We start from the raw sequence: 25893 nt of genomic DNA on the forward strand, positions 1-25893 counted from the left end.
CAGCACACGGGATCAACACGCACACTGACGGCCGGCCTTATTCACAGGAGATTAATGGCCACAACATCACACCCGCCTCTGGCTATAACTCACAAAGCCTCTGAAAGAGCTCCACCGGAGGGGAAGACTTCAGACAGGAAGGGGAGGATGAGGAGGAGAGGAAGAGGGCGGGAAGGAAGTGAAGATGTCTGTATTTCACATCTTTAGACAGATTTGTCTCATGCTTGTCTCAGCTGGTAGAACTCAACATGACTTATTGAGAAAAAACATAAGGCCTTATAGGCGCACTAACTTATGTTTAGGTTTTCACTGCTTGACCCAGCTTTGACATATACAGTGTTGGGTGTAATGCATTATTAATAAATAATGATCATTTAATTACTTTTCCCATGAAAAAGCAAAGTAAGGGATTATTCTTATTTTTTTCTGTAATTTAGTAATGAGTAATATGCATTTATAATAACACTGTTGAAAGTCTATGTCTATGTATATATTTATGATTAATTTAGGTGTACATTATTTTAGAGATTTTTCATAAGTACACACACATAAAAAAGGTAAATTTTGATCCATATTGATTTTTCACAGGTGTTTTCACCATATTTAGAATTACAAATTGCTTTATATGGATACTTTCTTACTCTTTAACTTTCTTTACAGTGGAAAAGGTTACTTTAAAAGGATGGTTCTGTGAATGAGGTTGTCAAGCTCCAAAAGATGCATAACATTACTTACATGAACTGCATGTGCATTGCATGTCTTCTGATACCATACTTGACATATTTCAGTATAATTAACCACAAATATGATTCGAGCTCAAATATAAATTTCAATTTAAGTATGTTCCTCACAATTTCCTCATTCAGTTTCTCCCACACAAGAAAGTACGGAACGACACAAGGCTGAGCAAACGATGACAGAATTTCCCCCCCAAGCTAAAGAGAGTTGTAGAGTTACAGAATGCAGTTTAAGAGGTAGATTTCCTGCTCCGTTAAATTCTGTTGACGATCAGATAACAGAGCAAAAATCCCAATCTGGGAATTCTCCCTCTAATTCTTCAGTTTCATTACTAATTTCTCTCTGTCTCAATTTCTTTCCTGAGTAAACTCTGCAAACCTTAAGAGACGTCTGGCAAGGAAACAAAACTTTGCTATTAGTTTTCCCTTAAAAGTTGTGTCTGGGTGAAGTGGAATAAGTTTACCCCCAGGGCTTGGCGAGGGTCTATTACTCTCGGCTCTGAGAACGGTACCTTATAGACCACCGGCGTTGCCATGGGAATAATCCCCGCAGACAAAAGGGAGGGATCAGCAGGGGAAATCAATGCCATCGGGCTTTGTGGTTGGCTGGCACAGAGATCAGTCATACGTACTCTGGGTCACCAGGTCAGAGGCATCAATCACGGCTTCAGAAAAGAGCGCAGACCATCTGAAAAGAGAAGAGAAGAAGGGAGGAGAGGAGGAAACATCTTTGTCTGTGTTGGAGGGATGAATAATCTTTGGAGTATTTCGTGGCACAAGTACAACAATAATTGGTTCCTGTAGTTTGAAAGACCAAACGCAGCTGGAGACGAGCCATTCAGTGTGTGTGTGTGTGTGTGTCAATCATGTGAAGTGAGTAACATGACAGAATTCACATCATGTCCAGAAACCAGTACACATGTTTGAAAAATTGCACTTTCTTTTAAAAAAAAACTTGTTTTTTTTTTTTTTGTGTTTATTGTTGGTTTTTCCATGTGCAAATGTCATGATAATTCCAGAGCATTTGTAAGCTTGCTCACCAGTGGATCCTCTGCAGTGAATGGGTGCCGTCAGAATGAGAGTCCAAACAGCTGATAAAAACATCACAATGATCCACAAATAATCCACACCTCTTCAGTCCATCAATTAATATCTTGTGAAGCGTAAAGATGCGTGTTTGTAAGAAACAAATATATCATTAAGGCATTTTAACTTTAAACTGTCACTTCTGGCCAGAGTCCATAATTCAATAACCCATCCTTTTGAGAAAAAGTCCATTCACTGTTGTTCTCTCACATCAAAATCCATAGTTGTTTAGAACTGTTTTGGACTGCTTATAAAAGGTGTTTGATCTGTGCAGATTTCTCTCCTGATTCAGATGAGATTACTTTTCTTGGGGAAGTCGTGGCCTTATGGTTGGGGAGTTTGACTCCTAATCCTAAGGTTGTTGGTTCGAGTCTCGGGTCGGCAATACCCCGACTGAGGGGCCCTTGAGCAAGGCACCGAACCCCCAACTGCTCCCCGAGCATAAATGGCTGCCCACTGCTCCGGGTGTGTGTTCATGGTGTGTGTGTGTTCACTGCTGTGTGCACTTTGGATGGGTTAAATGCAGAGCACGAATTCTGAGTATGGGTCATTATACTTGGCAGTATGTCACTTTCACTTATCATCCAATAGCAATATCATGGATAGAGGACTCGTAAGCAACGGTTTGAAGTTAAAAATGTCTTAATTAAGGATTTGTTCATTTAAAAATGTACAGCTTTTTACTACACAAGACATTAATTGATGGACTGGAGTGGTGTGGATTACTTGTAGATTATTGTGATGTTTTATCAGCTGTTTGGAATCCCATTCTGACGGCACCCATTCACTGCAGAATATCCACTGGTGAACAAGTGATGTAATGCTACATTTCTCCAAATTTTTTCCAATGAAGAAACAAACTCATCTACATCTTGGATGGGTTCATTTTCAGCAAATAATAATTATTATTATTATTTTGTGAACTATTCCTTTAAGGTAACGTTCTCAAACAGCAAAGAGTGAGTTACATCCTAAAGTTTATATTTAGTGTTAGGAATTAATTTAAATCCATATGCAGAAGCATGAGAAATAACAGTGTTAACGGTTGCCTTAACAAGCAAAACTAATATAAGAAACTTAGTTTCTAAAGGTACAACAAGGTTTTTCTGGATTCGCTACAGCTGCCAATGCTTGACACACATTATAACCAGAATGCTTCATTGGTTTGGGAGTTCTGCCACCCTGAGACCCCCAGCAAACACCATTCAATGAAACCTGATCTGGGATCTCAGCCCATTTAAAGAAATACAGAAATGCTTTATTTGACTCATATGCATCATTGCCTAAAGCCTTCTGAGGGTTTATTGTGGTGTCAAACACTGTGAATGCTGTTATTTCTGGCTCCCTCAGAATGAAATGAAGCTGTAAAAATACATGTAATCTTCTTTTATATGACTGTGCATATGGTTTACACCAAACACGTGACCTCTACACAGTATTTTGTATAGAGTATGAGAACCATCCTAAAATACACACATACCAAAAAAAAAAATCTTAAACGTTACAAAGTTTACAAGTTTTGTGCAATAAAATATTTGGCAAACTAAACATGAACCCAATTAACCATCTGACACCAATAAAAAGTACAAAAATATTATAGTATTACCATGTTTTTTGTTCCCTCATGGTACCTTTTTATATACATGAATAAAGTTTGACACACACGCACACACAGTCATTGGATAAGTTTCTGTTCTTATGCGGTTTTGAATGCTGATCCTGGCGTTTGGAGCCGGTCACTTGAGTTTGTGGGCTGCTTATGGTGTTAAAATAAGACGATTTTGCTCTATCCCGACTAATGAGCTGAAAACCGCAGTCAGGAGAAATGTGTCAAGTGTGTGTTTGGAGGACATTCATTCATCCATTTCCAGGAAAATCTGAGGCTTAAGAATATGAGACTCAGTGTTCGGAGGTTGAGCCGTTCAAATGATCAGACACTAAAATTCAGTTTCAGCTACACTCATATAATGAATATACAGAACAAAAACACAAACACACACAGCTGTCAAGCGTTCCCTTCATAGCCACTATATCTTCCCTTGCATTACAGCTAAAGGAACAAATATGAAGTTTGCCCTTTTTAAGGTGGAAACACTTTTCTAAGTAGTTCCTAGTTAATAGTTTCCAGTATAATTTGTATTCGCTCCATGTAAACACTCTTTTCTTACTGGCGTGATCATGACATTGAAGTTGAACATTATGCAGAGATGGTCAGCAAGTGACCAAAAAAAAAATAAATTAAGTCTAAAAGGTTTATGCTTTACCCTGTTTATGTCATTGTAAGAGCCTTACTGTAAATACAATCTCTGTATATTTTTCTCCTAAATTATTTTCTCTAATAATTGACATTAGGCCAAAATATTGTGTTTAACTTGTACTGAAACTGAAACATCTCTCTGCTTCAGTCTGTACCGCTCTGGGAAGAACCAGAAGCATCAGAGAGGAACAGTGCCACCTAGTGATGATTCATTCTCTCACACAACTATACAAATTGAAAGTCCACTGAGCTATGAGCTCAATATACCTGGCAACATCAATATATTAACATATTTGTATAAAACGTTGCTTTAAAACAGAAAATTAGGAATGACAAACAATACAGAGGCTCACTTTCTCAATTACACACACATACAAATTACAGTAATAAAGTGTGTCAAGTTGTTTCCAACAAGGCCCAAGTGTCAGTTCAAGTGTTATAATCAAGTTATATTTGTACTTCTTGGCAAGTGCTCATTGGCGAAGCTGGTTTTGTAGAAATGTTTGGACAGCGTGTTTGAGTGGCAATTTAGAATAGTGTTTAAAGTCTTTGGTGAGAAGAAATGATCCTGAAAAGCCCCTTTAGGTTTGTAATAGGGCAGTTCATGATTAAATGATCCTCAAGTCTCTCAGTGTGTATAAAAATATTAAAAGCTAGAAAGTGTGATTTTTTTTTTTCCTCCAAGAGATCCCGTTTTTAAAACCATACACATCCACAACAACCTCAAACCCACAACCAACCCAAAAACAACAAGAACCATTTCCTCCAGAGGTGAAACGGCAGTTGTGATTGGTCGATGTTGACTGATTATTGTTGTTAGATATCCGATTCTGGACAGTCTTCCTCAGTGCTGAGGAAGGGCGGACTTGTGTCGGTGGTGCCGTATGAATGGTGAGCGCTGCATTCATCAGATTCGGATGATGCACCTGGGTTCAAAACTTTGGGAAGATACACCTAAAAAAGGAGAGAGAAAGAAAGAGAGAGAGATTTTGGTCATTTCAAAATCTATCAGGATTAAAAAAAAAAGTGTGTGTAATATAAAATTGTGAAACTTGCCGATGCAGACGAGCTCTGCGAACCTTTATCTGCGTCTTCATCTTCCTCCTTAACCTGAAATATAGACAATTTCATTTATGCATTTAGCAGACGCTTTTATCCAAAGTTACTTAAAATAGAGGACCAAAAGCAATACTTCACAGAGCCAACAATATTTGAAATATACAATGCCAGGTTTATAAGAAAGCAAGATTAGGGGACAAGCTGAGCAGAGAAGAAATGTGTGTTTGTGTGTGTGAATGCATTAGTTTAAAAGGTTGTGGGGTGGTTAAACTATAACCATTAAATGATAGTTAAATTACAACAATGCACTGTAAATTATGACACAGAACAAAGCAGCTTACGTTGTAGTTGTGTGGACTGAGGTATTTGAAGTGTCCGAAGCAGGTGTAACTTAAACAGATAAAGATGGTCACACAGAGAACCACTAAAGTGAACATTGACGTAGCTGCCTTGAAGCCTGTGGAGACACAAAATCAACATATCTCCACTACATGACTCACATATATGAATACAACTGTCTGAGAAACACTGATTTGATTAGCCAGTAAGTGGACGTTACCTGTTCTGATCACAGAGAAGAAATAAAGCCACATCAGGCATATGATTGGTGCAGCCAGCGCTTGATTGACAGCTCCCAGGTGGACTTGCCGATCGAGGCGGGCGGGCAGGTAAGCGAAGTACAGGTTGTGTTTGTCCACCAGGTGTTTGAGCAGCAGGTACAGCAGACCTGCACACATCACACAGTGTGTTAATGTGATGTTACATACACTAATACTGTGTGTAAGGCCTTGAGGAAAGAAATCAGACCGAAGGGAACGATGACGGGACAGGTGATGCTGTATGCCATGATGACTGTGAACACACACAGAGTCCATCCGTACATCGCTCCGTACTGGAACTCATACGCCTGATTCTACACAGAGAAACAAAACCAGAGATTACAAGTGTATCAGCAACACATTTCAGTAAATCCTGTTCAAATCTGACTTATTTTCAACCTGATGTCTATATAGCATGATAGAAATGTCAATGCTTAATTAAAATGAAAGTATTATAAAATTAAAATGTACTTTGAAATTCTTTTTTATGGCATAATGGTTAAAACGTAGCAAGTTCTGAAGCAAAAATTCCAAATCTTTTTTGAAAGATCAAAAGCCACAGACGGACCTGTTTAACATATTTCCTCTCAGCAGCCGAATGTGCGAGTGCCAGACGCACAATGTAGAGCAGTAACCCTGGCAACCGCAGCAGCTCCATGCCAGAGCCTACCAGAGCCGCCGCAATCACGTAATTTACAAAGAACGCCCCCTGATCAGGTAAAAACACACACCTGAGATACACAGAGAAGAGAAGATGGAGAGTCACTGATATATTTAGGTGAATGTCACAAACTTATTCTGAATAAATCATTCTGATTTGAGATACTCACTCAAACCTCAGCCTCCCCTCAGAATGCATATCAAACAACCAGCGGAAAAACACGTCTAGACTGAGAGGAAAGAGAGCACATCTGTATCTGTACACATGCTCAGCTTGGGAACATTTTAGACCCACTGTACTCTAATTAAAAACTCTTCTAAATTACCACAGGTGGGTGGGTTTCCTAGAACCAAGTTAACAATGTTAATGATGTTAACGTAACCCACAATATGGCATCACAATTAAAAAAAAAAAAAAAAAAAAAAAAATATAATTTTTATAAAATAAAAAAAAAAAAAAAAAAAAAAAAGCAAATAAAAAAAATAAAATTATAAAAAGTGTGATTGCAATTTAAAATGTGATATTTTTTCAAATCTCCAGGTTTTCTGAGATTGTTTGAAGGGCTGCAAATTTTGGTAAAATGTTGTGATTATATCTCTATATAATAATAATAATAGCAGTAGTAATAAAGACAACAATAAAAATAATAATAATAATAACATATTAAAACAAAATAATAAATACTACTATTTTAATATTTTATTAAATAATAAAATAAAATGATTTATAAATATAAAATAAATAAAAAATGTATATATTAATTATAATAACAACATTAAAACAAAATAAAAAAATACAACATACTACTAATGTAATATTTGACTAAAACAAAAACAAATTATCTAATAATAACAATAATAATAAAAACATTAAAAAACAAAAATAATAAATGCTACTTTTTTAATATTTTACAGTGAAATCTAATAATAATAACAATAATCATCATCATCATTATCAGCTCGTACCTGGTGAGGCCCAGTGAAGGCAAAATCAACACCATGAAGATCAGGAAGATGTAGAGCTTGTACATCATGCTCATATTCTCGCTGGACTTCACACACACAGGTAGACGAGTATTATTAATGGGCTTGTGTGTTTGTGTGTGTGTGTGTGTGTGTGTGTATTTGAGTTTGATGGTCTACCTGGTCCAGTGGGCCTCCCCCAGTGTAGAGTAATACACTATGGTGGGCAACAGGGCCGAGAAGGTCCACAGCAGAATAGTGGGGAAGAACTGACTGATCACAGCACTCTGCAAACAATCAACACACACGTCTTCACACACCTGCACTGCATTGATCACACATGTCAGTTAAACATGAGGATCACATACATTAAAGATGTGGACAAAGAGTGCTACATTTAACGTTCAGATAGTGAATGGGCTTGGTGACATTAAATTTGTCCATGGTGCTGATGATGATGGAGGGTGTTGTGAGGAAGAAGAGGAGGACAAAGAGTGCTACATTTAGCAGCATAAAGCGTAGCCACCAACGCCAACATCGTAATGACAAATTCTCCCTGAAAAAGATGAAGAGAAGGTAAGAGGTCAATATTATGAACTGTGTAAGGTGAATTGTTATTATCTTCTCTATAAACTAAAGAAGGTTGTAATATAATAGATTTCATTCCAAAAAGGTAGATTGATACATACCAGTAGATATTATGTGGGTGAGGAGCGTAATTCACTTTCCATTTGTTCACCCTAAGTTCTGCGCTCTTAGAGGACGGCTGAGGCTCTCGGCCACACCCACACCTGATTCCCCAACCCATTTCTTCTCCAACCACACCCCTTGCCCCGCCTCCACACTCCAGTGCATTGAAATCTTTCAGAATACTGTGAGGAAAGACAAACGACACCGAGTGCAATGGTCAGGTTCCAGAATTAATAATTCCTTTCATTTCATTTTAACAGTAACTTCACCTTACATTCTATTAAAAAACAATGTGGCTTATAAGGCAGCATAATTCTGCATAATTTTTATACATAAGCAGTTGAGTCTGTGCGTGAATCACTTACTAAGTGGCCATGTACTCATTTTGCAGAGAGACAAATGCCATGCCCAGAGGATGCACTTCTTCACTCTTCTTCAGTTTATCTTCTTCCTCACGCAGAGCAGCCACCTGTGAGCTGTAGAACTCTATAGCATCAACCTACAAATAAACACACATTTTATTTAGACGCCCAAAGCTTGAAAGTCAAAGGCCATTGCTAATGGTAGCAGTACTTACCTCTTCACAGCCCTTACAGCAGCAGCAGCAGCAGCACAGGTGGCTGCATGGGCGCGGGTTGATGAACTCGTGACGTCCCTGGCGCTGGAGTATCTTATTGTAATGTTGCAGGTTTTTTTCTGCCCGTTTTCTGTTACAAAATATTACAATAAAAATAACGTATGATGTTATGATATTTTTTAATTAAATTTATTATTATTATTATTATTTTTTTTTTTTACATTTTTTAAACTAAAAATGTTACTTGAAAAAAAATTAACTGAAATAAAATATTTAAACTATTTAGTTTAACTTGATGCACTACCCTAAAATAACTAAGACGAACTCTTAAAAAGTAATAAATACTAAACCTATTTAAAAATAATAATAATAATAATAAAAATGACAAAAACACATAACAGAATTATTAAAACTCCAAAAATATATAATTTAAATGGAAAACATAAAAGTAAATAAACTCATTTAAATTATTAATAAAGACTGTAATAGTATTTCAATAATGCTGGATCATATAGGTCTGTGAGAGTGAGAGTATGTCTATAAGATCTATGGACAACTTCGAATAATATCGAGTCAAACTGGCTTTCTTACCTGTTTCTGTTTAGGTCAATCAGTTTGGCAACATCATAACACAAGTTAACATCAGTCACTTGACAGGTAGGGTACGCCTCCCTTTAAACAAATGTACAGTCAAGACACATTCAAACCTTTCAAGTAAAATATGTAATTTGTCTATTAGAGGCAGAAAAGCAGAAATGCAAAAATAATTTGTTTCTGAACACATCTCCCATCTTTTTTCCTTTGCTCATAAAAACAGGTAGCCCTGGAACAGATTTCAGTTCCATTTGGGACCAAAATTACACCTCATAATTATCCAAATTAAGCATAATGGCTATTATTTCAGTATAATCTTCATCTGTAATGTTAATCAATTCCTGTGAATGACACGTAAATGCTGCCCAATAAGTCTTTGAGATCCCACTGTCCCACCCACACACAGTAGGATGAGATCATGCCCTGCATGCTGAATGGAACAAATAACATGGAGATGGGAAGGAAAAGATGTCTGGATGAATGGCTAAAAATAAAGAGAACAGAATGTAGTCTTGGAAAATCATTCCCACTTACATGAAGTGAGTTTTTATACTCTCACTACTGGCTGCAGTGGGTACAGACCTCACAAACAGGGTGTTTCTGGCCTATGGAAAAATAAACTAGGGTCAGGTCATGTATGTGTGTGTGTGAGAGAGAGAGAGACAGAGAGAAACGACAGGCCGGCTTACTATCTCTCTCTTGGTTCCCTTCATTTTAGAGGTGTGTCGTCTCAGCAGGGCCACCGTGATCATGAGATACAGAACTGCAAATACTGTGTGCAGCCAAAGCAGCATATCACTGCAAAGACGTCATATAAAATACAGTTCAAACAGACACACACTGATACATTCAGACATCTGTGCATAGATACATACTGTACTTACCCCTTCTTAAGATTGGCTATGGTGGTTCTCCCGAAACTGTAGGGATCGTTGCCTGGAACACAGAAATGACTCAGACTTTTCCCCATCTAAGAAAGGAAACTTAAAAATATTTAATATGGTGACATCATATGAGGTTATAAACCACCACCGCCCTCCCAAAAACTAGGCATCATAGGCCTAAACACAATGCCTCTTACAATCAAACTTTTGCTATGTAAAAAGATTATTTTGTCCAAATATATAAATAAATAAATACGAAAAAATAAAAAGTATATTATTATAACTACTTTAAAAAAAAAAAAAAAATATATATATATATATATATATATATATATATATATATATATAACTATATATATATATATATTATTATATATATATATATAACACACCACACATCACACACACACACACACACACTAATTACCTTATCTTAAATAAGGAAAGGTCAAAATCTCCAAAACTCTGTCATGATTACATTTCGTATTTCAAATAATCAAGAAAATCTGACAATAACAGTATCACCAATCAAATCATGTTTAAAAAATATTTTTTCAAGTTTGTTCATGAATGTCTTCATATCAAAGTTATATCAACAAAATAGTATACATTAATTGCATTATATTACATCATATTATATTATTAGAAATTAATAAGTATATATTCAATAAATATTCAAAACATTATGCTGTATTATATATACACTTCCATTCAACGTTTGGGATCAGTAAGATTTGTAATGTTTGTAAGAAGTCTCTTATTTATAAGTCACTTTTTCATTTCATAAATGCTCTACACAGTTTTATTCTTACTGCAGCCAGAGTTCTTTCATTGTTCTCTGTCAGTGTCTCTGGTATCAGTCAAGTCTCTGCTTTAGAGAAACAGTAATCCGTTTATAACCAAGCTACTGTATGAAGGATTCTTGAGACCGCGTTGAATTTTCCAGTGTGTGTGTGTGTATGTGTGTGTGTTAGATACCCAGAAGGTCGCCGGATAGATTGACCGGTAGGATGATGGCGATGGACAGCACACAGATGATCGCGAGCAGGACGACCAGGTGCTTCTGAAACGACAGATAATGTACTGCATCCACCCCACATTTCTCCTGCACCGAAGTCTCACTGCACACACACACATGCACACACATCAGTTTCACATCTTAGTTTATATTAGGAATTTCCCGTGCAAACTTCCCTATTTGAGCTTAGAAAAAAGTAACAATATCAACGGGTAAAAGCTGTCCAGTTGTAAACATGTAGCACCGAAAGAGCACTTACTCCATATTGACGATAAAGTTGATCCAGGAGCAGCAACCCTACAGGAAATAAGGAAGATGTTTATGATGTCATTAATGATGTCATAATGAGGATGACGATGAGGTCAGAACTCACCTTCTCATATTCGGGCTCCTCAACGGACATGGATGACGTCATTCTGCTGTAACGCCGTTTAGTAGTATGTCTGAACCTGCAGCAACAAAACACAGCGCTCTTCATCTCACCATCCTCACCGTTTTCATCTTCTCTATTTAAAATGATTTCTTCCAAATTTAAAAATGATAAAAATATACAAATATTACAAAAATAAAATCATTATAAATAAATATTATAAAAATAACTATAAAATACACATTCTATATTTTTAAATAATAATTTGGCTAGTTTAACGCTGCAAATGTTTGACTCGTTACAGACAATTTGCAATAAATTTTAACACTGTATGTTTCCATAGTGGGTACTATGGTTTTCATCTCACATACCCTTCAGTCTCTGCGACAAGAGCGAGTCTCCCATAATCCCACAGTCTCCTTCTGATCAGAGTGAAGACTATTAGCAGCGTCTGCAGGAAGATACACAGCACCGTACCAACCAATCAGATCACACAACTCGAGCAGTTCCAGCCAATCGGATCCCAACTAACTGCTCAACTTACCACGAAGAGTAAGAAGTCAATCAGCAGAACGATGGGCACTCCTCCGAAATTCACCCCCTTCAGCACGGTGCTCTGTGTGGAACTGAAACAGCTGCTGTTGTCCACACTGCCTATGCTGTTATTCACCGACACGGAGAGGCGCTCCCACCACGCGGAGGCCATCTGGAGGACAAACAGGTACAAATTGCACAATTTTATTTCTGCTGCTCCTGAAAAGATCTGTTTCAGTGACACACATGTCATCAGCATCCCAGATGACTGTTTTTTTTGTTGTTTGTTCATCTTTATTTATCGATGGAAATCAATTGAGAATTATTTTCTCATTTACAATGATGGCCTTTCAGGAGAAGAACATGATCCTGCACACGCAAACATAAAATAAAATAAAATAAAATAAAATAAAATAAAATAATAAAATAAAATAAAATAAAAAATAAATAAATAAAAAATAAATATTTTGTTTGTAATGACGTCACATATTAAATAAAATAAAATAAAAATCAAAAAAATAAAATAAATAAAATAAAAAATAAAATAAATAAAATAAAATAAAATAAAATAAAATAAAATAAAATAAAATAAAATATAAAATAAAATAAAATAACAAAAACCCAACAAAATTAAATAAAATGATATAGAAATTAAATAAATACAGCTATCTAAAACAATTACACAAGCACTCATTACCAATGAAAAAAGATTAAGAATGATAAAAGATAAAAGTAAACGATGAAACAGAAATATATGCATTAATTTTCAGTTCCAACTTTAGAGGATGTCTTTTATAACTTTATTGCATGCAAACAAAACACAGTTACACAATAGTTTAGATCAAATATGTTGCATCAGCACAAAAATAGTTTTAGGGATTTATGATTATGACAGTGCCTTAAAAGGCTTTATTATTTAAGATCCTAGATGATAGATTACTGGTGACTGTATTGATGTCAAATGTTTGAACGTTATGCTTACATTAGATATAATCCATGGTACCATCAAATGCTTTAAGAATGTGTTATTAAAGTAAGGATCAAAATATAGCCACTAGCTCACAAAGTCATAATCTTCCCCTCTCCTCCCACTGTGCCTTTACGTGCTGCGGTCTCCCACGGATCCTCTATTACTGTCAGAGGACTTTTTTTGGTCAGGTGACACATGACATCTTTCTTTGTCTTTTGATGCATTACAAAATATCAATAAATAAATAAATAAATAAATAAAATCAAGACATATTTACTTGAGAAGAAAAAAATACCAAAATTAAGTGAGTTTATGCTTTAAAAAAGAAAAAATATCTGTCAGTGGGGTAAGAAAAAATAATCCTGCATTCCCTTTGAATTGTTTTTTTCTTACCCCAATCAATTATGATACATTTATCAGAAAATGAGACATGTCTTAAGAAATTGTGTTTCTCAGTTAAATTAATATTGATTTAAGAATGCTTACATACTAAACCCAAAAATACGATAAAAATAAAAACCAATCAATAAAAAAATCATTGAGAGATGTTGCTGCCCTATGAACTCCAACAGTATGTGTCAAATGAAAACCATTCAAGACACTCATCAGTGAGAAATTCTTGGTTTGCAATGACTTGAGAGTGCAGAACATATTTCAGCACAGATTTGATTCAGAAACATCCACTAATTTCAACTATTGTAAGGATGGTCGATGCATGACAAAAACACTTCCTCTTTTCTAAGTTACTTCAGATGCATGATCTTGTCAAAATGCATTAGATGATACTGGCTGTCCTGTTATCCCGCAGTTTAAGCAACATTTTGCATGACTGAAAACAACTTCTTATTATGTCGAAACTTGTTGCCAAACTGACTAACTGACACCATAACACCAAAAACTCCTAAAACTTTAGAATAAAGACAATAAAGTCAAAGACGGGTAGCTAAACGCTTAACTAGCAGCTAAACTACAAGTCGTTAGACCCGTGACAGTAAGTAAACACAGTTTATCATGAACACACAACTAAACAAACACTACGCTGACACATACATCGACACGCTGCCAGTGACGTCATGGCGCTTCTGTATAACAGCTGGACAAACTTACCAGTTCAACTTTCGTTAAGAACCGAGACACTGAGTGGCGCTTTCTCGAGATTTATAAATTAAACATGTTATGAAACAAAAGCATACCTCTGTGGAATTTTTCCGCGTCTGGATTGCGCAAAACCCAAAACAGCTCTAACCTTCAACTAAAATAAAACAAACTCAACCTCACTCACACCCACACACGCACATACACACATACCACCGACCAACCACAAACATACCAATACACACTTTTTTATTTTTTATTTTTTTTATTAATTATCATTGTATATAACAGATATATTAAAAGGCCCGAAATGACTTGGGGAACACAAGAAACAAGTTTTACAAGAAAATACTAGTTTCAGTCTTTCAACTTCAAAAGTTCACATTTATGTCAGTATATGGCTTGCTATCTTTGTAGCCTAATTATTGAATAATTTACTAGCAATATTTTCCTGAAAATGATCTGTACCTCAAATTATCTAAGCTACACTGTAAAAAGTGACTTTTTAAAATGTATGTTAGGCCAGAGTATTTTTTTATGGATTTGCATGTGTTTTGTGTTTGAATCAATGTGTGCATTTCTTTGAAATCATTTATGAAGATTCTTGGTTAAAAAATACCCTGTCATTTATTTCTTTATCTATTTAGTTGTAAAATGATTATTAGAATATTTTTAAAGGAAAACACTATATACTCTAATTCACCGTAGCCTATCTGTGTAATTATTTATGAAATGTAGCAATTACAGTAAATTATTTTCAGGTGGCAATAAACGATCAATTGGTGCGAAGCAACATGCAGTAAGCTATGTGCAATGCAAGGTAAATGTATTATTTATCCAACCATGTTATTAGATTGCTTTCATGTGTCGGAAATAGGCAAAAATGTCCAAACAGCGTCTGATTTAATTGGCGCATCCTCACATTTGGCTTAAATAGATTACCCCGGCCCTGAGGGGGAGAGAGTCTCTGAGCCTTTACAGTGAATGCCGTGTGATTGACAGGGCTGCTTTATCCGTGCAATATCATCCCGCTCACGTTCTCATTGGCCTCTCCGTGGCCCTCCGCGGCTCCATCTGACGCGCGAGTTAACCCCCGCCGCGGCTGGAGAAGGGCGACAGGGTCCCTCATCAGCGGCTGATTGCGGCGCGGCGCTCGGGGAGAGAGCTGCGGTGATTGGGGGTATGGAGGCTTTGATTGTTTTCAGTCGGCCTGACACCTGAGGAATACTGCCTCTAATCAGCGCAGTCAAGATACTGGCATGAGGGCCAAATGAACAGTCGAGCACACGAGCGCACACAGCCTCGTTTAGATGTTGCGCCAAAGTCCTTTTAAGACAAAGGGGTATTTTAAAGGGTATTCTATAGTCTTTGGTTGGGCTACTGTAAACACGAGAAATAGAGCGTGGAGCATTAATCTTACTTACTTCAGCTGTGTGCTGTGTGCGTTACAATTACTACTCAGACTGGAGATTATTCTAGAGAAACTTGTATTTAAACAATGGTCGGAATGTAATAGAGCGGTAACCATTGGCCAGTTTTGTGCAGCGTTCACAACTCTTCCATGAACGTTTCTGCATTAACTTTCAGTTAAAACGAAAGGTTTTTTTTTACATTTGTGTGTGTGTGTGTGTGTGTGTGTGTGTGTGTGTTACGATTGCTTGAACAGAAAGTGTGATTTTTGCCTAAAATATTAAAAAAAGAGCAATAAAACTAAATTCCAAACAAAATTAAATGCATAAATAAATAAATAAATGGATGTATTTTTTCCAAAAATTTTAGTTTTTTTCATTTATTTATTTTTGTAAAAAAAAAAGTGGTTGCATATTATTTATAGGTAACATAAAGTTTCATTTAGTTACATGATTATTATAGTAAAACTTTCAATAATTAAAATAAAATAAACCTTGATTGAAATTATATATATACACACACACACACACACACACACACACACACACACACACACTTAATTTTCATTGTATTATTTTATTTAATTATATCATTCATTCATTAAGTCAAATGATTCTTTTATACATTGTTTTCATTACATCAAAACTTGTTTGTTCATTAAAAGCTTTATTGTTTTCCCTGAGTTGGACACAGTGCTAAATAATATCAATACATATATATGTAAATATATGATTTACATTCTCTTAATACTCCACTGATAACGAGAACACTAAAGACATTCATGGAAAGCATGTCAATCTCAAGCATTATGCAACTGCTTTTTTGTTCAATTGATTAAACAGGATTTCACTGACAAGAGAATTTAGCATAATTAAAAACATAATCCAAATTTTTGAAAAAATAGAGCTCAATATTATTGATGGCAAAACTGAGAGCATCATGTAAAACTCATAAATGTGGGGTTGTGAGTTTCACATGAGTCCACTCTACAAGGAAACTTCTGTCATCATTGACTCACCCTAATGTCATTCAAAACAAAACATTTTCAGTTCCCAGTTCCCACTGACTACTACTCTGTTTTTCAGCCACACGATGTAAATCAATGGGAACCGAAAGAGTTTGGTTACCACACTCATCAAAATAAATTATTTCGTGTCCCACAAAAGAAAGAAATAAACAGGTTTGGAATGATAATGAAGGTCAGTAAATGCTAACATAATTTTTGGGTAAACTTTATATAGTAATAAGAAATTGCAATTGCCTTTATATTGTGTGTTTTTGTATGATTACGTAGAAGGATGTGTATTGAAATGACTGAACTTGTTCTTGGCAAATCTGAAACTGGTGTAAGTGGCTTAATTTCATAAACCTTGAATAAATACACACTTGTTTTGGTTTGAAAAATCTTTTCTGGACACTTCACACACATAGCAACATGTTTTTTTTTTTCTTTTCAGAAAAGACCTGTCTAAATCCAGTTTCTTTTTTTTTTCTTTTTTTTTTTGACCTCTGTGTGTGCGTGTGTTTACAATTGCTTAAACAGAAAGTGTGATTTTTACCTAAAATGTAAAAAAAGAGCAATGAAACAAAATTAAATGCATAAATAAAGACCTGTCTAAATCCAGGGAGACAATTTGCAGAGCATTGCAAAATCACACGACTGCAAAAAACAACAACAACAAACACAATAATAAGAAAAATACATAAAGTTAAAATAATAATAATAATATTTTTAGACAAATGCCACATAAATTAAAATATATATTTTATTTATATAATAATTCAGATTAAACAACATATTTGCAAAACGTATTGGTCCTAAAGGGATAATTCACCCAAAAAAAAAACTGTCATCATTTCCTCACCCTCATGTCATTCCAAACCTTTTTTTTTTCTTTTATTTTTTTTTCTCCAATGTAACAAAAGTCAATTAGAAACTTGATACTGTTTTGGACTTTTCATTATATGGACAAAAACATTCTTCAAAATATCTATTTTTGTGTTCCGCAGGGATGTTTTTCAGGTCTGGAACAACATGAGGGTGAGTAAATAATGACAGAAAGTTTCTTTCTGGGTGAACTCCCAGTAGGCAAACATTGCATAACAACTAGTTTTTACATAATCTAATAATTATGCATAGGTTATGCATGCAATAATCTATTTTATAAGTTGTTTGGTGCCTACCTATACAGCTCTACTGTTTACTGGTTATGCTGTAGTATTAACTATTTAAAAACTAAATTGATTTGATGTTTAAAAAAAAAAAAACATTAAACTCATGCACACAATGACTCCGTGATCTCAATCTGTAATCGCATCAGTTGTCCGTCAGCATTGAGCTGCTGAGTCACTCTAACCAAAGACACAATGTCACAATACCACCATACACAGAACAAAACCAGTCAAAACAAACACGGCTTGTAATTAAAACCTGCTATTTGCATTTCATTTAAGCAATCTATTTAGTTGTATTCCAAGTGCATATTGATTGTAAGAACAGGTCAGTCAAGTTTGCTAAACGGAAGAAGGAAGGTATGTTCTGAGAGTTTTCTCTTAGCTATTTAACAAATATTTCACACAACTATAAAGAGGCACATCAGTGTTGCATAAAAGTTTAATAATCGTTATGTGCTGCTATGATCTGAGTGCACTGCATTTAGGAGAACACAAGTGATTTAATTAATGTTATGTAGGTCTTATTGTACCGTCAAGGTCAGTGTATACCTTAAAAATCGTTTTGTATAAGAGCATCGGCCAGTTGCATAAATAGTAAATGTATTTATTACACAATGCTAATTTATTAAGGTAAACTGGGACACTCTGGAATGGGGGAAAGTATACGAAGCAGTTATAAATATTTCTTTCTGGGCACTAAAATGTAGCCCAATGGAGATGACATTAAAACAAATACACATAATAAATACATGTATAAATAAACGAATAATACATGCTCCCGAATCGATTTCCTAGTTTTAGAACTTTTGAAAAACTTTACAAAGAGAACAACGGTTTAAAGTAATAATGAAAAATCGCAACGAATTGATTTCTATGATTTGTGGGTCATTGTTATTTGTGGAAATGACACTAGAGGGCGCTGCATTTGTATATTTCAGCCCCATCATATAAAAGTATGAGAAGCGCTCGTTGTTTATAACATCTCGATAGATAATATTGCTGGAAGTCTTCTTATGTCATGTGTATTTGTTATTTTTATACCTAATTATTAGAATTTTCCCTGTTGAAAAAAAAAAAAGCCTTATATGCTGGTCATTCACTTTTGAACCATGGCCTATTCAATGCGGTGGTTCCGCTGGGATCCTTAGCTGGTCATGAGCTTTCATTCTCCCTGCTCATGCTCCCTTTAGGACCAGCACATATTCCGCAAATGACCAGCTTAAACCATCACATGTCCACGCTGACGACCTTTAATTAGCTCAACCAATCAAATATTCCAAACGCTGTTTCCTTAGAAAGGTCTGTTCTACATGTCTTTGTGAAATAAATCTATAGTGTCAAATAATCGCAATTAAATGAAACAAAAACCGAAGGGCTTCTACTGTTTCCTGCTTGCTTACCAACCAACTCTGAAAACATGAGTTAGGTTTTTTTCAGTCAGCGTTTCCTTCAATCATGCCAAAAAAGTCTTGGTGTTTACTTTTATAACCCGTGACTTTTTCAGTTTGACAAAGCCGTCAGAAAATGTAGTTGTGAAGAGTATAACCTTGCCAACTTAGATACAATTAGCAAATCATTATCAAACATTTTCTTACTAGAAAATGACCTTGGGTTTAAAGTCTTGATTCGTTGCACTATTTCCTCTCGACTAGACTACTGAATTTTTCTAGTTCTGTGAACCGTATTGGGCTGTTTTGTCAATCTACACTTTCCCGTTTACAGATGGTTCAAAACCTGGCTAATGCCGCTAGATTGCTGACAGGAACTAGAAAATAAGACAGGTATCTGTAAGGGCCCTGTCCTTGCCTCAAACATTGGCTTCCCATAAAATTTCTCTCCATAGATTTTAAGATACTTCTCTGTTTGCATACAAAGCATTGCGAAATCCCACTCGGACCCCGGCATTACTCTTTCCACAGAGGCCTGTAAAAAGTTACATCAGCTGTTAGGCAATTAAGACCGTACCGTAGTTACTTTTAAAGTGACCTCGTTCTCATCTGCAAATACAAAAGATGATCGAAAGGAGTTCATTTTTCTCCAGCTCTTGTTCTCCATTACTCTGGAAGGAGTCTTACTTAAGTCTCTAGTCATTAGGGCTTCTGAAATCTTCATCCCCAAATGTTTTCCAATCCATCTTAAAGACAACACTGGGGCCGACCTTCCAGCTCATTTCAGAGAGATACGAGTTTAGGGCTTGTATATGTATTTTAGAGAGCGATGTATATCCGGTGGGGTTTTTTGTGCCAGTAGGGGGTGGGTGCGGAGCTGTGAGCTTTTAGCTTATATAATCTCCACTCTTTTTTATTTGTTAAATAAATGTTTTTAACCCCTCTAAAGCTGTATTGATTACGATTACTGCAAACATCACTAATACCATTTGGCCACAAATGCAAAACAATAGTATGTTTATGTATTGATTACGATTACTGCAAACATCACTAATACCATTGCTATATTTGGGGTTAGGGATTTGAACCCAAAGAGTTAACCTTGCATTTAAGACATGAATGATGCTTCAAATTGTGTAGATTTTTGAGGAGAGGCATGTTATTACTGTTCTAGGCAATCTGAGTTTTAAATATATGTGTCCCTGGACCACAAAACCAGTCTTAAGTCGCTGGGGTATATTTGTAGCAATAGCCAAAAAAAAAATTTATAAAAAAATTTATAAAAAATAATCAATTTTTTTTATTATCAATTATTATTTTTATTTTATGCCAAAAATCATTAGGATATTAAGGAAAGATCATGTTCCATGAAGATATTTTCTAAATTTCCTACGGTAAATATATCAAAACTTAATTTTTGATAAGTAATATGCATTGCTAAGAATTCATTTGGACAACTTTATAGGTCGATTTTCTCAGTATTTTGATTTTTTTGCACCCTCAGATTCCAGATTTTCAATTAGTTGTATCTTGGCCAAATATTGTCCAATCCTAATAAACCATACATCAATGGAAAGCTTATTTATTCAGCTTTAAATTATTTACACTTAAGACTGGTTTTGTGGTCCAGGGTCACATATGAAAAAAAATATTCTGTAGAGATTACTGTAGAGATGTAGAGTACTTCGAATCTTAAAAGTGTGTTTTTAAAAAACAGTACTTGCAGATAATATTAATAAAATAAAAGGCCACTAAAGTGTGTTAATGGAAAGTATTTTTTCATGTTTAACATATTTAAACATTCTTTTAAAATGTGCAATTTCTAATAATGTCAAAACAAAATAAAAGTTTTACTTTAGTCAATTTTAAATCACACTTTAAGGACGTTTTTTAATGCTTTAAATAAGTACAATTATGTGTTGAATAGATACTAAAGCACATGTATACATTATTAATTATACAGTTATATATTATTATACTATAATTATATAATTATTTATAATTATAACTGTAGTGTGTTATTTCAAACTTATATATATATATATATAAAATTAAAATGTAAAAAAAAAATCATTCAAATTTAAAATAATGAAATTAAAATGTATATACATGACATAGCCTACAAGTTTCAATAGAAACAAGTTTATATAGTTTACTATAAATGCCTGAACACTTTAACCATATGTAATTATGAAATTGCATACAAAACTGTGTATATATATATATATAATATATACAGTGTGTATATATATATATATATATATATATATATATATATATATATATATATATATATATATATATATATATATATATATACAGTATATATATATATTAGTGCTGTCAAATTATTAATCGCGATTAATCGCATCCAAGATAAAAGTTTTGTTTACATAATATATGTGTGTGTACTGTGTATATTTATTATGTATATATTTAATACACACGCATGCATGCATATATTTAAGAAAAATATGTTTAATTTTATACATGTAAAATATTTATATATAATATAAATTATATGAATATAAATATATACATGGAAATATTTTCAAAATATATACTGTATGTGTGTGTATTTATATATACATAATAAATATCCACAGTACACAAACATACATTATGTAAACAAAAACTTTTATTTTGGATGCGATTAATCGTGATTAATCATTTGACAGCAGTATATTATTTTCTTTTTAAAAGTATGCTCTAAGTGTAGCTATTTCTTTTACACAAGGGGCCACCTAGCAAACTACCAAAATTACTATGCAAACTGCTAACAATCCCCCTGAACCCTTTAGCATCATGGCAGCCGCTTCTGTACAGGCTAGCACCACTCACAATTTCTTCTTGTTGTTTAGAGACATCAGACGTCAACACTGTGAATTAAGACTTAAACGCCAATATGATTGACAGGTGTCATAATAACAGTGAACGGGCCTTGGCAATTTCTCGCTCTCTGTTTGCAAAACATTAGCGTAAGGGAGAGAAAGACATGCGAGATCAGGTCGCCACGGTACAGATGTTTTAATTGCGTTTGTGTCAGTGTGAAACACGATTAGCGTTTCTGCTCATTAACGAGCTGATGGGCCCCTCGTTCCGACACCTCGCTAATGCGCTAACACACTAACACCTCACACATCACATTCGGATGCAAAGACTGAAACAGAATCTAATCAACAAGGACAGCAACACACACACTTAACCGCTCCACCGCAATTAGAAGATCATTTGCTCAAGTCTTTGTGTCTGTGTGTATGTGCGAGTGTAATTACATAATGGATGGTTGAATAAAGCTGAATTCCGTATGGTTTCATATGAAGTTCTTTGGCCCCTGCTGAGGTGAGACCGACAGAATGACGCCTCGCGTGTTTGGGTTAGAGCCATGCTGTATATGAATTTGAATGTGATGCTATTGCTGTACTGAACATGACCTCATGAACATTTCCAGCTGTTCAGATGTAGATGATGGCAGCTGTTATGTTTCCAACTGATCAGTTATTCAGCAAGACACAAAGTAACAGAACGTTCTGGCAAGGTTACAGTCACACTCTTACAGTCACAAATGAACATTCTAATAACATTAATAGAATAATTCAAAATGACATGGTCTTCAGTAGCATTCCTAAAATGTTACATTTATAGAAAGAACTTATGCAAAATGATTAAAAAGAAACATTCCCTTAATGTTTTCTCTAATGTTCCCATAACCAATGTTTTTAAAACATAAATAAACGAAATGTTTTGAATGTTCTTAGAACTCTCAGGAATAATGTTTTTGTAATTCAATGGGAAGATTAGCAAAACATTCCTAGAACATATTTTGTTAGCTGGGATGCAAAGTGGGTGCATTAACAAGGACACTAAATGCTGCACCGCTCATAACAGCTGGCCTCTTACATTAACCGTCTAGGGATGTAACGATTAACCGCGAGCTGGTTAAAAATCTATTCAAATATGTGACAATTCAAATCGGTTGAGATGCTAAACAAATCGCGATTCATTTAGGTGTAGGAGTTTATATGAATGCATGTCTGAGTTTAGATGGTATTTTTTCTTTTAATCTTGCCTCTGTATAATTAAAGTTCATGAGTGCAACGAAGCTTCGTTTACAGCAGAAATGAAGGAAATGCTTTAAGCGCCACCTACTGGCAGAGAGTGTATCTGCGTCTCGTTCAGCTCGTCTGCAGTTTCATGCAGATATTTTTATGTAGTTTGACAAAACTGAAGTCAAACCATTTTTTTTATTCATTTATATGAAGAGATTTATTTTATTTGTGTTTCTTATTTATTTAATTTGGGGCTTGTTTTAAAATTTCAATTTAGTTTTGTTATTTACATTTACATTCTATTTAAATTTGGTCATTAAGCAGACGCTTTTATCCAAAGAGACTTAAAAATGAGTACAATAGAAGTAATCAAAACCAACAAAAGACCAATAATATGCAAGTGCTATATTAGTATATTATTATAGTTATATTTAAATTTCACAAAGAAATGTACAGCATTTTGTCCAAGCAATAATAAAAGGACACATTTAATTCATAATTTGTCTTAAATATCATTTTGTTTAAAAAAAAAAATTAAAATAAATCGTGAATCGAATCGAATCTGATGTTTTTTCACTATTATCATTTTTAAAATATTAGAATAATGTGAATTTGATTGCTTTTGAATCCACTTTCTTCTGACATGCTGTTTCTTGGGAACAATATTCACTGTAGAAAATGTGTTATGCTTTTGGTGACATGTGGCAGACGTATAGTGCAGAGAGTATGGCAATTGATTATGGTTTCCCAAACAGTCCCCCATCTGCCACTGTTTGCTAGTTTAGGCTAAAACATAATGTTTTGATAAAGCCACTTTCAAATTTACCGTACTTGAAATAATTTGATAAGAAATGCATTATTTTTTTTAATTCTACACATCTAATTTAAAACTAGAACATAACATTAAATATCAATAGATATATTCATTTTAAAAATATATAAAAAATTAAAGCCAACATTAGATTTAATATATTTAATAATGGATTTTTAAACACATATTTAAAATATTTAAAGTCACCATGAAACTGAAATTGACTATTCTCATTATTTCTCATTCAAGAAGCTGTTTGACCTGGATATGAGTCACAATAGAGTGCAATGACCCTGTATTTTTGTAGGCCATCCTGGAAGTTATTATCACCCTGGCTTCCAATAGGATTTTTCCATTGGCTTTTGGCCATTGCAGAACATCAGCTCTGTGACCATAAAGTATATGATTCTTAAACGCTTTGTGCATCATGATAATGTTCACAAATTAATAAAAATTGTATAATTGTTGAAGCCTAAATAAAGCAGCCACTTTTTTCAAAACAAGTAAAAGCTACAATAATACAAGAGGTGATACTGATGTATTTTATGTCATAGAAAAAAAACATGAAAATATTTTGAGCGTGTGTTAACCACAGACATTATTTCGGGCATTTAAGCAACACCCCATTAAAAAAAAAAAAAAAAAAAAACAGGAAGATGGAACTGGAAGTCCTAAAAAGCTATTCCTGCAACATTCCATAGGAAAGAAAACATAATTGCAGTTTGCCTTCCTGCATGCCAATTTATTTACTGACGTGGTTCTCAGTAGGCTACTAAACAAACAAAGCAAATAATTTGTGACCCTTCATGTTCCATGAAGAAATTTAGTAAATTTCCTATCGTAAATATACCATAACTTCATTTTTGATTAGCAATATGCATTGCTAAGAACTTTAAAGGCGATTTTCTCAGTATTTTGATTTTTTTAGACCCTCAGATTCCAGATATTCAAATAGTTTTATCTAAATCAAATATTGTCCTATCCTAACAAACCATACATCAAAGCTTATTTATTCAGCTTTCAGATGATGTATAAATCTCAATTTTTAAAAATTTACCCTTATGACTGGTTTTGTGGTCCAGTGTCACATTTAGCTACATTTAGTTAACAAGAAAACAGTTTTTAATGACCATGTTGGGTAGAAATATCTTGTTATGGTGCGTATTGCAGTGCTTTAAAGTGTGTGCTATATGTCTCAAAACTAATACATGACAAATAGTATATATAAATAGTTTTAAATTCAACATGCCCATCATATTATTATATCACACCCTGATATATTCTGCTGAAAATTATGAATGGCATTTTTCTGAATATGGCTTTTGTTTGGCTCGCTATCGGATCACTTGCACCAGATTATTTGCTTTCTGTGTGTCAAGCACGGCAAGAAATAATACAAAGGAGCTCACAATAAGTAGATTTGCTTTGGTCTCCGGTCGCCGTATGTGTGTGTGGATGCAGCATCCATCAGATACATACTGAACAAACACACACCCTGAAGTGGACAGATATGAAGAATGACATTTAAAACGCTGCACTGTTTGTCAGTTTCTCAGACCCTCGCGCTGACTGAACGCCCCTCAGCGCTGCTGTCAATCACCCGCATGTCAAACCTGTGAAGACGAGGCAGGTGTGTTTATACTGGCAGACGAGACTAAACAAAAACCAAAAGACACAAACAAGAAACGGAGAGGAGATGAAGGGGCGAAAAGCATAAAACGGGGAGACAGTGTATCAGAGAGACGCTGAGGAATCAAGAGAAACCTTAGCAGCCCTTTCCTCCTCCTCCTTCTCCTCTCTCTCTCTCGCTGTCTGTCTCTCACCTGCGTATCAGTCGTCTGCGCTGTGTTTGATTGACAGCTTGGCAGAGATCAGTGTCTAGCTGATGTGAGGGTGGCAGACCTGGAAACGCAGTGAGAGGGTTTATCAGCTGCACAGAGAGAGAGAGAGGTGGGGGAGTCAGAGGG

At 34.8% G+C, this 25893-nt stretch overlaps 2 protein-coding genes across 6 annotated transcripts in view; both read right to left on the minus strand.

The window, feature by feature from the left end:
* The window catches only part of LOC109065984 (radial spoke head protein 9 homolog), a 9075-nt gene extending 6775 nt beyond the window's left edge, over window positions 1-2300 (minus strand). For both annotated transcript variants that reach the window (XM_042722749.1, XM_042722750.1), the window contains exon 1: window positions 1250-2300. In XM_042722749.1, coding sequence (XP_042578683.1) covers window positions 1250-1363 — 114 coding nt within the window. In that variant the 5' untranslated portion in view covers window positions 1364-2300. The remainder of the gene's footprint in view (window positions 1-1249) is intronic.
* Window positions 2301-4821: 2521 nt separating this feature from the next.
* Window positions 4822-25893, minus strand: part of tmem63a (transmembrane protein 63A) — a 39873-nt gene continuing 18801 nt past the window's right edge. The window contains exons 1-23 of one of the 4 annotated variants that reach the window (XM_042722662.1): window positions 25336-25383; window positions 12039-12200; window positions 11866-11945; window positions 11498-11573; window positions 11384-11421; window positions 11085-11227; window positions 10107-10158; window positions 9912-10020; window positions 9757-9827; window positions 9220-9300; window positions 8629-8758; window positions 8417-8550; window positions 8051-8233; window positions 7764-7917; window positions 7542-7648; window positions 7365-7451; window positions 6569-6628; window positions 6307-6469; window positions 5947-6052; window positions 5699-5866; window positions 5481-5596; window positions 5137-5190; window positions 4822-5034 (exon numbers count right to left, since the gene is read on the minus strand). In XM_042722662.1, the coding sequence (XP_042578596.1) occupies window positions 4897-5034; window positions 5137-5190; window positions 5481-5596; window positions 5699-5866; window positions 5947-6052; window positions 6307-6469; window positions 6569-6628; window positions 7365-7451; window positions 7542-7648; window positions 7764-7917; window positions 8051-8233; window positions 8417-8550; window positions 8629-8758; window positions 9220-9300; window positions 9757-9827; window positions 9912-10020; window positions 10107-10158; window positions 11085-11227; window positions 11384-11421; window positions 11498-11573; window positions 11866-11945; window positions 12039-12200 (2412 nt within the window). In that variant the 5' untranslated portion in view covers window positions 25336-25383 and the 3' untranslated portion in view covers window positions 4822-4896. The other 3 variants (XM_042722661.1, XM_042722663.1, XM_042722658.1) reach the window with 3 other exon arrangements.

Source organism: Cyprinus carpio, chromosome B4 (genome assembly GCF_018340385.1).
Source record: "Cyprinus carpio isolate SPL01 chromosome B4, ASM1834038v1, whole genome shotgun sequence".
In the NCBI taxonomy this organism is placed as follows: Eukaryota; Metazoa; Chordata; class Actinopteri; order Cypriniformes; family Cyprinidae; genus Cyprinus; species Cyprinus carpio.